Here is a 13713-nt window from a genome sequence, read left to right on the forward strand (position 1 = left end):
AAGTACCAGAGAAAAACTAAGAGAATGTTTTATTTATGTTTTAGTCTTATGTACACTATCTTTTACACAAGTGTGTAGAGTCAGTTTATAAAAACAACACATGCAAGAAATATTGGTTTCAAAAATGATTTATAACCCTGGCTGGATAGTTTGATTGATTAGAGCAGTGTCCCGAAGTGCAAAGGTTGCTGGTTCGATCCCTGGTCAGGGCACAAACAGGAACAGATTGATCTTCCTGCCTCTCCTTCTCTCTCCCTTCCTCTCTCTATAATCAATAAAGTAAACATTTTAAAAAATCCTTAAAAGAAGAATTATAAAACCAGTACCAAAGAAAATAAAACTAGGAGTATAATGTTACGATGAATACGTTGATCACAGATTTCAGTTTCACGGGTAACTGCGAACTTCCTTGCTGCTAAAGTTTAAAAAAAGTAGGTTCAGTCTTCATTAAAGAAAAGTAAAAACGCCAGTTTTCAGTAGCATGGCTTTCTGTAGCTGTAATTCCTAAATAAGGATTCATGAGGAGGTGATGTGTTCTTAGTGGTAGTTTGCAGGAAATAAATGAATGTCAATTACAGGAGCACATTATTAAATGTTGAGTAGTTTTTCTTAGTAAGATATAGATAAGCAATGTTTAAGATAGAGTAGGGGAAATCTTTTTTGTTTAAAAGCACTTTCTCAACTTCAAAACAGTTCTCTGATTCATCTCGTTTTTTATCCAGCCATTCATCCATTTGTTTAAAACAGTAACACTAACTGATATTTCTGGCAATTATTTGCCTCCTGTATTATAAAAAATAGATAACCTATTCATGTATTGCTTTCAATTTAATCAGAATACCCAGTTAAATGCATTTCCCCCTATATATTTCAGTTGATTGGTTTGGTGGGACTAGATATAATCTGACTGATGGCACTTGGTGGAATAAACTGTACTTTGTTTATGAACTATACTTAGTTCTAGGACACACACCATATTTACTCTGTCAACATTTTTCTCAATAAGTTGAAATGGTTTAGCTGTGGATTGTAGTTGATTCGTTGGCTTGTTTTTTAAAAAATTATTTATTTATTTATTCATTTTTAGAGAGGAGAGAGAGAGACAGAGAGGGAGAGAGAGGAGAGACAGAGAGAGAGAGAAGGGGGAGGAGCTGGAAGCATCAACTCCCATATGTGCCTTGACCAGGCAAGCCCAGGGTTTCGAAACAGCGACCTCAGCATTTCCAGGTCGATGCTTTATCCACTGCACCACCACAGGTCAGGCCATTGGCTTGTTTTTGATGTATCTTTCTTACAAATAAATATGATCTCTCTGAAAGCTAATATAACTGAGCATATAATAGGTCCTGTTTGGGAACTATCAACATTTTAGTAACAAACAAACATAGAAAATGTGTTCATAAAAAAGAAAATGAAAGGAACGAAATGTACACTTGCAGAATGGCAAAAGTAAGAATACGTAATAACTGTACTTAGACGTCTAGGTTGTGTGTGTGTGTGTGTGACAATACTGTGGTTTTATGTTTATTTATACAAATATAAAATATTCACCTGATCAACAAGTTTTGATTTTTCCCCCCACTAAATGTGATAATTACTGGTAGTAGATTACATTAAGCCCTTTTTGTTGTTGTTATGGGAAGATAATAGAGTATTAAACTCCCATATAATGGTGTGTTTAGTAATCCGGCATGATTTAGGCTTGCTAATGCAGAGCTAGCTGGATTTTTCAAGTGCTGTCATTTAACTTTGCAATGGAACAGAATGCCTGTTCCAGCACAATGGGCAGATGTCCCTGAGACACGGCTTTAGTAAATCAACGCACATACCAGACACTTCTTTTCCTTAACTTTTAAAAATAAGGAATTCTAGCAGTAATGTGTTTTGTTTTTTTTACAGAGACAGAGAGAGAATCAGAGAGATAGATAGGGACAGACAGGAACAGAGAGATGAGAAGCATCAATCATCAGTTTTTCGCTGCGACTCCTTAGTTGTTCATTGATTGCTTTCTCATACGTGCCTTGACCGTGGGCCTTCAGCAGACTGAGTAACCCCTTGCTCTAGCCAGAGACCTTGGGTTCAAGCTGGTGAGCTTTTGCTCAAGCCAGATGATCCCACGCTCAAGCTGGCGACCTCAGGGTCTCGAACCTGGGTCCTCTGCATCCCAGTCCGACATTCTATCCACTGCGCCACCGCCTGGTCAGGCTGTTTTTTTGTTTTTGTAACTAAATTGAATTCATAAGAATTGTAATACTAGTTTTATTTTCTTTTAAGTCAGTGGTTCCTGCATAACCAGGTGGTGTTGCAATGGAAATGGATAGAGCATCGGACTGGGATGCGAGGCACTACTCATGAGCTTCCTTTTTCCAGGAGTCACTCTGTTTTTAAATTTACACAAAGGCTCTGTATTGGTCTCTGCACACAGTGGACCTGGTGAAGTGTTTCTCCATCTAACCTCAATAGCTCATACTGAAGTAGGAATACAACAACAACAAAATTATGAACTGGACATGCCTGTGCATCTAGATCTGACCGGCCATCTCAGTGTAGACTCTGTGTTTAGCTATGTCCTGCATATATTCTAAGAGAGATGACTTGTCTTGGGAAATCCCTCTCTTTCTTTTCTTCCTTACCCTCTATTTTACTGTAGGTCAGGTTTCCCAAGAATACATTTTGAGCTTTCTGAATTTTAGTGTGACTGAATGGTGATACAGATACTGTCATCCATCTTTCTGGTTTATCTACATTTCTCTGCATTTCATTTTTGATCAACCTGATAATTCTTCAAGAAGAAGAAACGGCCCATATCCACCACTTGCCTTTCCGTGTAATAGACTTGTCTGCAAACTCAATCTCTTTGTTTTCTATTTTGTTTGATTAAAGACATCTTTGAGACAGTGAGATGCTCACAATTTAAAAAGAGGTGAGTGGGTTGCAGGAAGAGAAACTCACCCAATCTGACTCATTTCAGGCTGCCAGGAATTTCATCAGTTCCAGACATATAGTTGAACCTCTCATTACATGCAAGGTTCTCAGGAGGCTCTTCTGGCTTATTTATTTCTCTTTCTGGGACTGCTTAGTTTCTCCTCTGCTTCACCCTGGACATTGTTTCCATCCATCTGATTTTCTTTAAACACTGACTTTGTATACCCATCAATCTGTGGATGGCCAAAATTGGCAACTGGTACTTAGTCTACTCATTGGATTCTCAGTGCAAGTCCATAGGTAGTCTGCACTGAAATCACTTGGGGAGCTCAAAAGAAAAGATTTAAGGCCTCAAACATAGCTATGCTGAGGCAGTAGGTGGAGGGAGGGGTCCTCGAATCTATATTTTAAGAATGTTCCCCAGTAAGAATATACATAATCACAGGAGGAAAAGGACAACAAGTGAAGGATGACTTACATAAGCCGTGCCTCAGTGCCCACCTGTCCCCTACACGGCCCCTTTTCCTCTTTTCTTTGCCATTCTTTGGTATTGATCTTCCTATCCAAGGAGAAGAGATGGATAGTTTAAGACATTGAAAAAAATATTGAAGAATATAATGATTTTTATTAAAAGCAGCAGTGTTAGCAGCAACAATTCTCAGTCTAGCTTGGTAGGTAGGCAGTCCATTTAGGCAGTGAGACCATCTATGGTGGGTCAAATCAGTGCCAGTTTCCAGAGAAACACATGAGGCCTTTAGATCCATTGTGATAGATAGCTTTGAAAGCATTTGCAGTGATGGCAGCAGCCATTCAAATAGGCTTTCTACCAGGGCAGGCGGGGCATGGCCTTGCAGCTTCAGTGCCCATCACTCTCGAACCAGCTATAGTATGTACCGGTATGTGTCTGTGTCTCTGAGTTAAAGTCTGTACAGAGAATCTGGCCACGGCTGTCCAGTCAGAGGCCTACTCTGTAATTGTGGGTCAGAGCAGACTGGGAGAAGGGTATTAAGGGATAAGTGCATTACAAGCTTTCTTTTGGTTGGTTTGCAAAATAGAGGATTAAGAGAATATTTGTAATCCCTTTTCCTAGATAATAGAGGGATTATACTCCTAAATCAATTTAATGAATTTTTTGTATGTTAGAACTACAAATATTGCTCCAGTCTAATTTTATATGTGAAATAAATGCCCAGTACAGTATTCAAGATATTTGACAAGTATTTTTATGGCAGACATTATCACTGTCTCCACAATTTAATAACAAAATGTACATTAAGATATAAATAGGTAACAGCTTATTATTTAATGTGCTTAAAATATAATATCATATGTCTTACCTTTTACTGTGTACTGAGATATGGAAAAGATTGTAGCAGTTTGATTCTGAGACCTCTCTATAGTAATGGAAGCTATCACTTTATTTAGTAAATTTGTCCATTGTAGAACTTAAGAGACAGTTGAAGGGTTTTCATAGGCACTAATTATATGAAATATGCAAAGATAAGAAAAATATAACCAATATTGAGCACAGAAAATAGCTCTTTACGGCCTGACCAGGCGGAGGCGCAGTGGATAGAGCATTGGACTGGGATGCCAAGGACCCAGGTTCGAGACTCCAAGGTTGTCAGCTTGAGCGTGGGCTCATCTGGTTTGAGCCAAAGCTCACCAGCTTGGACCCAAGATCACTGGCTTGAGCAAGGAGTTACTCGATCTGCTGAAGGCCCACGGTCAAGGCATATATGAGAGAGCAATCAATGAGCAACTAAGGTGTCGCAATGTGCAATGAAAAACTAATGATTGATGCTTCTCATCTCTCCGTTCCTGTCTGTCAGTCCCTGTCTATCCCTCTCTCTGACTCTCTCTCTGTCTCTGTAAAAAAAAAAAAAAGAAAGAAAAAGAAAATAGCTCTGTACGATATGTCTGCATATAAAGCAGTAGTATGGCACAAAGCAGTTTTATGTTAAGCCCATGAAGTATGTCAGTACCTTAGGGTTGGTTTAAGAACATACGAGTTTTATAACGTTTTTCATTGTAAGATTTTATTCATTTTAGAGAGAGGAGAGAGAGAAAGGAAAAGGGGGGGAACAGGAAATATCAACTTTTAGTTGCTTACTGTGTGTGCCTTAACTGGGCAAGCCCCAGGGTTTCAAACTGGGGACCTCACCGTCTCAGGTCGACCCTTTTATCCACTGCATCACCATAGGTCAGGCATGTGTTTTATATTTTTAACTTGAAAATCTTAAGTATCAAGATAGTTCATCTGATTTTTAAAAATAACTTTATTTTTTTTCTTTTCCAGATCCAATCCCTGTGTGGCACCCTAAACATCTTTTATTAGTGGAAACATTTTCTACAAAATGAATTCAACATCTTAATTTAAACCGATGTCATGTGATTCTGATTCACCTGCTATGGTTCATGAAGCTTGAGGTCTAAGGAGGACAGGGTCTTCTGCGATGACAATATGACTAATAGTAAAGGAAGATCTGTTACTAATAAAACAAGTGATGGTCCAAGTAGTGGAGGAGGTTTTGTAGACTGGACTTTAACTTTAAGTACAGTTCAATCTGATAAGTTTTTAAACTTACTGTTGAATATGGTTCCAGTAATTTACCAGAAAAACCAGGACGACAGGCACAAGAAAGCAAATGACATTTGGCAAGATGGGTTATCACCTGCAGCACAGACATTTAGCACTAGATCTGAGCAGCACATGGAGTATCACAACTTCTCAGAGCAGTCTTTCCATGGCAGTAATGGGCACACACAATCAAGCTGTAGCCAAAGGTACGATGACTATGCCAACTACAATTACTGTGATGGAGGGGAGACTTCAGAAACGACTGCTATGTTGCCAGCTGAAGATGTCTCCAGTGATGGTGATGAAGATGTCCTCGTGGAAGCAAACCAAAAACTACCAAAGGAGTCCAGTGGGGTCATGGCATTGCAGATACTTGTGCCATTTTTGCTAGCTGGTTTTGGAACAGTTTCTGCTGGCATGGTGTTGGATATAGTCCAGGTAGATTTTTATCTTTAACTCCACTGTCTTTGTTGTTTAAAGTGCTTCATATAGTTTACTCATCTCAAACACTTAACTTAGATTTAAGTTATCCCTTAGTAAAATGAACTGATGCTGATTCTGCTGGAGAATTTGCTCTTTGTAAGTCTTCATAAGGTATTACAATAATAAAGTTACCCAAAATGGGTTCAAACGATATAGAGTGTAAATAGGGTCTTCCCTATTCCTCATCTCCAGACCAAACTCTTCACCTTCTGAGATTACCATTGTTATGAGTTTATTGTACATGCTAGCAGACCTTTTTTTTCCAGACCTGTATGATTTTATTTATAATTTATTTTTTTAAATTGAATTTATTGGGATACAGATTTCAAGTGTGCAACTCAGTAAAACACCATCTGTATCCATTGCCCCAAGCAAAGTCTCTTTTCTTTCTTTTTATTTATTTATTATTTACTTATTTTTTGTGACAGAGACAGAGAGAGGGACAGATAGGAACAGACAGACAGGAAGGGAGAGAGATGAGAAGCATCAATTCTTCATCGCGGCTCCTTAGTTATTCATTGATTGCTTTCTCATATGTGCCTTGACCAGGGGCTACAGCAGATGGAGTAACCCTTTGCTTGAGCCAGTGACCTTGGGCTCAAGCTGGTGAACCTTGCTCAAACTAGATGAGCCCATGGTCAAACTGGCGACCTTGGGGTTTTGAACCTGGGTCTTCTGTCCCAGTCCAATGCTGTATCCACTGCGCCACCATCTGGTCAGGTGCAGAGTCTCTTTTCATCCCCAGGTCCCCTTCCCTGCACTTCTGCCCACCTCTACCTACTGCCCCACTCCCTTTCCCTCTGGCTATCACCACCTTGTTGTCTGTGTCTATATATATGTGGTGTTTTTTTGGCTTAATCCTTTCACCTGTCATCAGTCTTCCAATCACCCCACCCCTCTGACAGCTGTCAGTCTGTTCTCTGTATCTGAGTCTTTTTCTATTTTGTTCGTCAGTTTATTTTGTTCATTAGCTTCCACATATGAGTGAAATCATGTGGTACCTTTCTCTGATTTATTTCACTCAGCATAATACCCTATAGGTCCATTCATGCTGTCACAAAAATTAAGATTTCTTTCTTTTTAACAGCCGTGTCGTAGTATTCCATTGTGTAAATGTATCACAGTTTTTTTATGTACTCATCTACTGATGGGCACTTGAGCTGCTTCCAGATCTTGGCTATTGTACATAACGGTGTAGTGAACACAGGGGTGCATACATTCTTTTGACTTAGTGTTTTGGTATTCTTAGGATATATTCTCAGAAGTGGGGTCATTGGGTCAAAAGGCAGTTCCATTTTTAATTTTTTGAGGAAGTTCTGTACTGTTTTCCACAGTGGCTGCACCAGTCTGCATTCCCACACCAACAGTGCGATTCCCTTTTCTCCACATTCTTTTTTTTTTTTTTTTTAAACAGAGACAGAGAGAGAGTCAGAGAGAGGGATAGACAGGGACAGACAGACAGGACAGACAGGAACGGAGAGATGAGAAGCATCAATCATCAGTTTTTCGTTGTGACATCTTAGTTGTCCATTGATTGCTTTCTCATATGTGCCTTGACTGTGGGGCTACAGCAGACTGAGTAACCCCTTGCTCGAGCCAGCGACCTTGGGTCAAAGCTTGTGAGCTTTGCTCAAACCAGATGAGCCCGTGCTCAAGCTGGTGACCTTGGGGTCTTGAACCTGGGTCCTCTACATCTCAGTCCGACGCTCTATCCACTGCGCCACTGCCTGGTCAGGCTCTCCACATTCTTGTCAGCTCTTATTTGTTGATTTATTGATGAAAGCCATTCTGGCATGTGGGTGATATCTCATTGTAGTTTTAATTTGCATTTCTCTGATGATTAGTGACATTGAGCATTCCTTCATATGTCCGTTGGCCATCTGTATGTCCTTTTTGGAGAAGTGTCTGTTCAGGTCTTTGCCCATTTTTTAATGGACTGTTTATCTTCCTGGTGTTGAGTTGTATAAATTCTTTATATTTTGGGAAATTTACCCATCATCAGATATATTATTGGAAAATATGTTCTCTCATTTAGTGGGTTCCCTTTTCATTTTATGGATGGTTTCTTTTGCTGTCCAAAAGCTTTTTAGTTTGATGTAGTCTCATTGTTTAATTTTTCCTTTGTTTCCCTTCCCCAAAGAGATATATCAGCAAAAATATTTCCTGAGAGATGTCTGCAATTTTACTGCCTATGCTTTCTTCTAGGATTTTTATGGTTTCACAACTTATATTTACGTATTTTATCCATTTTGAGTTTATTCTTGTGTATGGTGTAAGTCAGTGGTCTAGTTTCATTTTTTTTTGCATTTACCTGTCAAATTTCCCAACACTGTTTATTGAAGAGACTGTCTTTATTCCATTGTGTGCTCTGCCTCCTTTGTCAAATATTAATTGACCATAAAGGCATGGGTTTATTTCTGGGTTCTCTGTTCAGTTCAGTTGATCTGTATGCCTGTTCTTATGCCAGTCAGTACCAGGCTTTTTGATTACTAAGGCCTTGTCATATACCATATTTATACCCATGTATAAGATGCACCTTTTTCCAAAAAATTTGGGGCCTAAAAACCAGGTGCGTCTTATACAGTGGTTGTAGATTTTTATTTATTTATTTATTTATTTTTATTTTTTTACAGAGGCAGAGATAGACAGGGACAGACAGACAGGAACGGAGAGAGATGAGAAGCATCAATCATCAGTTTCTCATTGCGCGTTGCGACTTCTTAGTTGTTCATTGATTGCTTTCTCACATGTGCCTTGACCACGGGCCTTCAGCAGACCGAGTAACCCCCTGCTGGAGCCAGCGACCTTGGGTCCAAGCTGGTGAGCTCTTTGCTTAAGCCAGATGAGCCCGCGCTCAAGCTGGCCACCTTGGGGTCTCGAACCTGGGTCCTTCCGCATCCCAGTCCGACGCTCTATCCACTGCGCCACCACCTGGTCAGGCGGTTGTAGATTTTTAAACTTGCATTCCTGCTTTTTTGCACTTGCTGAGGAGTTGTATGAATTTTATGATGAGTAAAACTTGAGTTCAATAACTTTATGTAATAAATTTTTTTTCAAATTTCAGGCCCCAAAATTAAGGTGCATCTTATTTATACATAGGAACATCTTATACATGGGGAAATATGGTAGTAGTTTGATATCGGGTATTGTGCGGCCTCCAATTTTGCTCTTTCTCAAGATAGCTGAGGCTATTCGGGATCTTTTTTGGTTCCAAATATACTTTTGGAATATTTGTTGTAGTTCTGTGAAATATGCATTTTATTTTATTTATTTATTTTAAATGATAGCTTGATATTCCAATCCATTCTGCATTTTAAGATTTTATTTATTCATTTTAGATGGGGGGGGAAGGTTAGAGAGAGGAGGGGAGGAAGAGCAGGAAGCATCAACTTCCATATGTGCCTTGACCAGGCAAGTCTGGGGTTTTGAACCAGTGACCTCAGCATTCTAGGTCGATGTTTTATCCACTGCACCACCACAGGTCAGGCGAAATATGCATTTTTTTTTTTTTTTCATTTTTCCAAAGCTGGAAACGGGGAGGCAGTCAGACAGACTCCCACATGCGCCCGACCGGGATCCACCCAGCATGCCCACCCGGGGGCGATGCTCTGCCCCTCTGGGGCGTCACTCTGTTGCATCCAGAGCCATTTTAGCGCCTGAGGCAGAGGCCACAGAGCCATCCCCAGCGCCCGGGCCATCTTTGCTCCAGTGGAGCCTCGGCTGCGGGAGGGGAAGAGAGAGACAGAGAGGAAGGAGAGGGGGAGGGGTGGAGAAGCAGATGGGCGCTTCTCCTGTGTGCCCTGGCCAGGAATCGAACCCGGGACTTCTGCACGCCAGGCCGATGCTCTACCGCTGAGCCAACCGGCCAGGGCCAAAATATGCATTTTAATAAGCATTGTGTTGAATCTGTAGATTACTTTGGGTGGTGTGGGCATTTTAATGATGTTAATTCTTCCAATCTATAAACATGGTATATGCTTCCACTTACTTATTTGTATCTTCTTCAATTTCTTTGGTATCCTATAATTATCCAAGTATAGTTCTTTTACCTCCTTGGTTAAATTTATTGCTAGGTACCTTATTTTTTTTTGTTGTTGCAGTAGTAAATGAGATTGTTTTCTTAATCTCACTTAATTAGATAGAGATAGTTCATTATTGGTGTATAAGAATGCCACCAACTTCTGAATATTGATTTTGTATCCTGTTACTTTGCTGAATTCATGTATTAAATCTAGTAGTATTTTGGTGGAGACTTTAGGGTTTTCTATGTACAATATCATGTGATCTGCAAGCAATAACAGTTTTACTTCCTCCTTTCCAATATAGGTGCCTTTAATTTCTTTTTCTTGTCTGATTGCTGTGGCTAGAACTTCTAGTACTGTGTTGAATAAGAGTGGTGAAAGCAGACATCTCTGTCTGGTTCTGGATCTTAAGGGAAATACTTTTAGTTTTGCCCATTGAATATGATGTTGGCTGTGATTCTGCTATATATGGCTGTTATTATATTGAGGTATATTCCTTATATTCCCACTTTGCTGAGAGTTTTTTATCATAATGGGTGCCTGATTTTATCAAATGCCTTTTCTGCATCTATTGATATGATCATGTGACTTTTATCATCCATTTGGTTTATGTGATGTATTGTGTTTATTGATTTGCAAATATTTTACCAACTTTCCATCTCTGGAATAAATTTCAGTTGGTCACGGTATATGATCTTTCTAATGTATTGCTGGATCCAGCTTGCTAATATTTTGAGAATTTTAGCATCTATGTTCATCAGGACTTGTGCCCTTTTATGCATTCTGGGCCCCAAATTAAAGAATTTAGTAAAAGAGAATGTAAACCACTTACAGTACCTGGGAGATAAATGTTCAGTAAATGGAGTAATGTTAACAGGTCTCATTCATTGAATGTTTTTTGGCAGTACATTGCATGAGTGATCTCATTTGATTCTTATGAGGACTCCAAGGTAGGTGATGTTATTTCCAGTTTATGTGTGATGCTTAGAGATTAAATGACTTAAGATTATACAACTGGTAAATTGCTGAATTAAACCTAAGTTTGCTGACTCTAAAACTTATGCCTTTAATTACTATATTATCTTCTTGTTTATGAGGAAAATATGTTTTCTTTATATCACTTTCTACTGGTCAGAACTCTACTTTTGTAAGAAATTGAAACCCAACTAACCAATTAATTTGAGTGATTTAAAAAAAAGAATTCATTTTCTTTGTAACTGGGAAGAACAGGTGTACTGCCTACCTCAGACATAATTAGAACAGGGACTTAATTTTATGACTACCCTCTCTCTTCTATCTTTCACAGTTTACCTAATGAAGGTGATTTAAATAGCCTTGAGTCCTTTGCTATTATGAGTAATGATGAAGTAAACTCATTATATAAATGTATGTGTTTGAACTCATGTGCAAGTTTGTTAATAGGATAAATTCCTTGAAGTAGAGTTCTGAGTTGAAAATTATGCGCATTTTACATTTGATAGATATCGCCAAATTCCCCCAAAGAAGTTAAACATTTATATTCTCACCAGTAGTGGAGTAGACTGCCTATTTCCTTATAATCTTACCAAGAGAGTATTTTTCAACTTTTTGATCTTCACCAATCTTTACAGATGAAAATTTATCATCTCTGTTTTTAGTTGTGGACATAAAATTTAATGAAGAAATAAATTAAATTAATAATGGAGATTTGATAAACTTAAAGAACTTGTTCAGAGAATAACAAGACAAGTCACAACCTGGGAGAAAAATCTTTCCAAAACACATATCTGATAAAAAAAATTTCTGCCCAAAATACCTAAAACAAACAACCCCACTAAAAATGGGTAAAGATCTGAACAGACACCTGGCCAAGGAAGATATACAGTGTGGACAAAATATGGGATTTTATGGAAAATAACTTCTTGGTGATCTGATCATAAATCCCTAATTGAGCACCTAGGTCATGGTAGGTAGTCACATGCCAGGCATATAACAACTTTTTTTTTTTTTTTGTATTTTTCTGAAGCTAGAAACCGGGAGAGACAGACAGACTCCCGCATGCGCCCGACCGGGATCCACCCGGCCCACCCACCAGGGGGCCACGCTCTGCTGCGACCAGAGCCACTCTAGCGCCTGGGGCAGAGGCCAAGGAGCCATCCCCAGCGCCCGGGGCATCTTTGCTCCAATGGAGCCTCGGCTGCGGGAGGGGAAGAGAGAGACAGAGAAGAGAGAAACAGAGAGGAAGGAGGGGGGGTGGTGGAGAAGCAAATGGGCGCTTCTCCTATGTGCTCTGGCCGGGAATCGAACCTGGGTCCCCTGCACGCCAGGCCGACGCTCTACCGCTGAGCCAACCGGCCAGGGCCCGTATAACTTCTTTAGTAAAAGGCTTATCTTTGCTTTAAACAAGTTCTGTATATTGTTTCTATGCATCTACAGTAACATCCCTTGGAAATGCATCCTGGCAGTCCCCTCTTTCTAAACTATGAGAACAAGACTCATAACTCGTCTGTAATCCAGTCCTGGCCTTGCTTTCTCCCACCCTCATGTGATCATCCTTATGTTTCTTCCTTAATTCCAGTGGCATAAAAGAAATTTTGACATTGACATTTTATGGAGCATTTGAGAGATTGATCCCAAGCTCTGTTTGGCTCAAATAAACTCATAAAAATTCGCTACAGGTGTGGATGTTTCTTATATCAACAAGAGATAGTAAATAAGTTTACAAAAATGAGGTCAACATCATATGTCGTTAGGAAGTTACAAATTAAAACAATGATAAGAGCACTGCACACCTAGTAGAACTGCTAAACTCCAAAAAAATGACAATACCAATAGCCATACCACAATATCCATCTCAAAAATGATATGTTTTCTGTCCACAATACCCTACTTAAAAATGAGATAGTTTTTGCCTGTCCTGTGGTGGTGCAGTGGATAAAGTATTGACCTGGAACACTGAGGTCGCTGGTTTGAAACCCTGGACTTGCCTGTTCAAGGCACATATGGGAGTTGATGCTTCCTGTTGTTCCTCTCTCCCTTCTCTTTCTCGCTCTCTCTCAAATGAATAAATCAAGTCTTAAAAAAAATGAAATAGGTTTTTCTGTCCATAAAACAGTCTAGGTTAAGAAACAGAATATGATAAATAACTTCAGAACAGCCAAACTTCTGAAAAAATTAAAAGCAAATAGGACCAGCTACACTCTCCCCCAGTAATCCTAAAATGGAAGTACCCAGAGACTCACACACTTAAGAAAAGGGAGGTCTACCCTTTAATCACATACCCCACACTGTTATTAGAACAAGCCAGGTTTCAGTTTGCCCATTGCCACTGAGACATGGAACCAGGGTCCCAGTGTTATAAAAAGTATCTTTCATTCAGATTGGTAGACACCCAAAAAGGTGGGGGACTCATGTCCAACAGAACTGCCTCAACACTGTCCTGATGCTGACTGTTTTTATAGGGTTCAGGGGCCGGTAGTAATGGTGCAAGGGGCAGTCTGCAAAGTTAGTCACGTAGACAAGGGGGAGGTGGCAGACGGGTCGCTGGAGTGCCTCCCTGGAATGTCCTTCCGACACAGGCCCAGGTCCATTTGGCGTCCTTGGCGTTGCTCCAGGATGGTCTGGTGCCTCTCGGAGCCTTCTGCAAGAGAACTCCCTGTATTCCTTAGGCAGCAAAATTAAGATTAAGGTTTCTGAACTAAGCTTCTAGTTATCTACTGTGCC

At 39.8% G+C, this 13713-nt stretch overlaps 1 protein-coding gene across 4 annotated transcripts in view; it reads left to right on the plus strand.

Annotated features, from left to right (window-relative positions):
* Positions 1–13713, plus strand: part of SLC41A2 (solute carrier family 41 member 2) — a 122657-nt gene that overhangs the window by 17533 nt on the left and 91411 nt on the right. For all 4 annotated transcript variants that reach the window (XM_066356229.1, XM_066356247.1, XM_066356256.1 and 1 more), the window contains exon 2: positions 5225–5944. In XM_066356229.1, the coding sequence (XP_066212326.1) occupies positions 5390–5944 (555 nt within the window). In that variant the 5' untranslated portion in view covers positions 5225–5389. The remainder of the gene's footprint in view (positions 1–5224; positions 5945–13713) is intronic.

This window comes from Saccopteryx leptura, chromosome 1 (assembly GCF_036850995.1).
Source record: "Saccopteryx leptura isolate mSacLep1 chromosome 1, mSacLep1_pri_phased_curated, whole genome shotgun sequence".
NCBI lineage: Eukaryota > Metazoa > Chordata > Mammalia > Chiroptera > Emballonuridae > Saccopteryx > Saccopteryx leptura.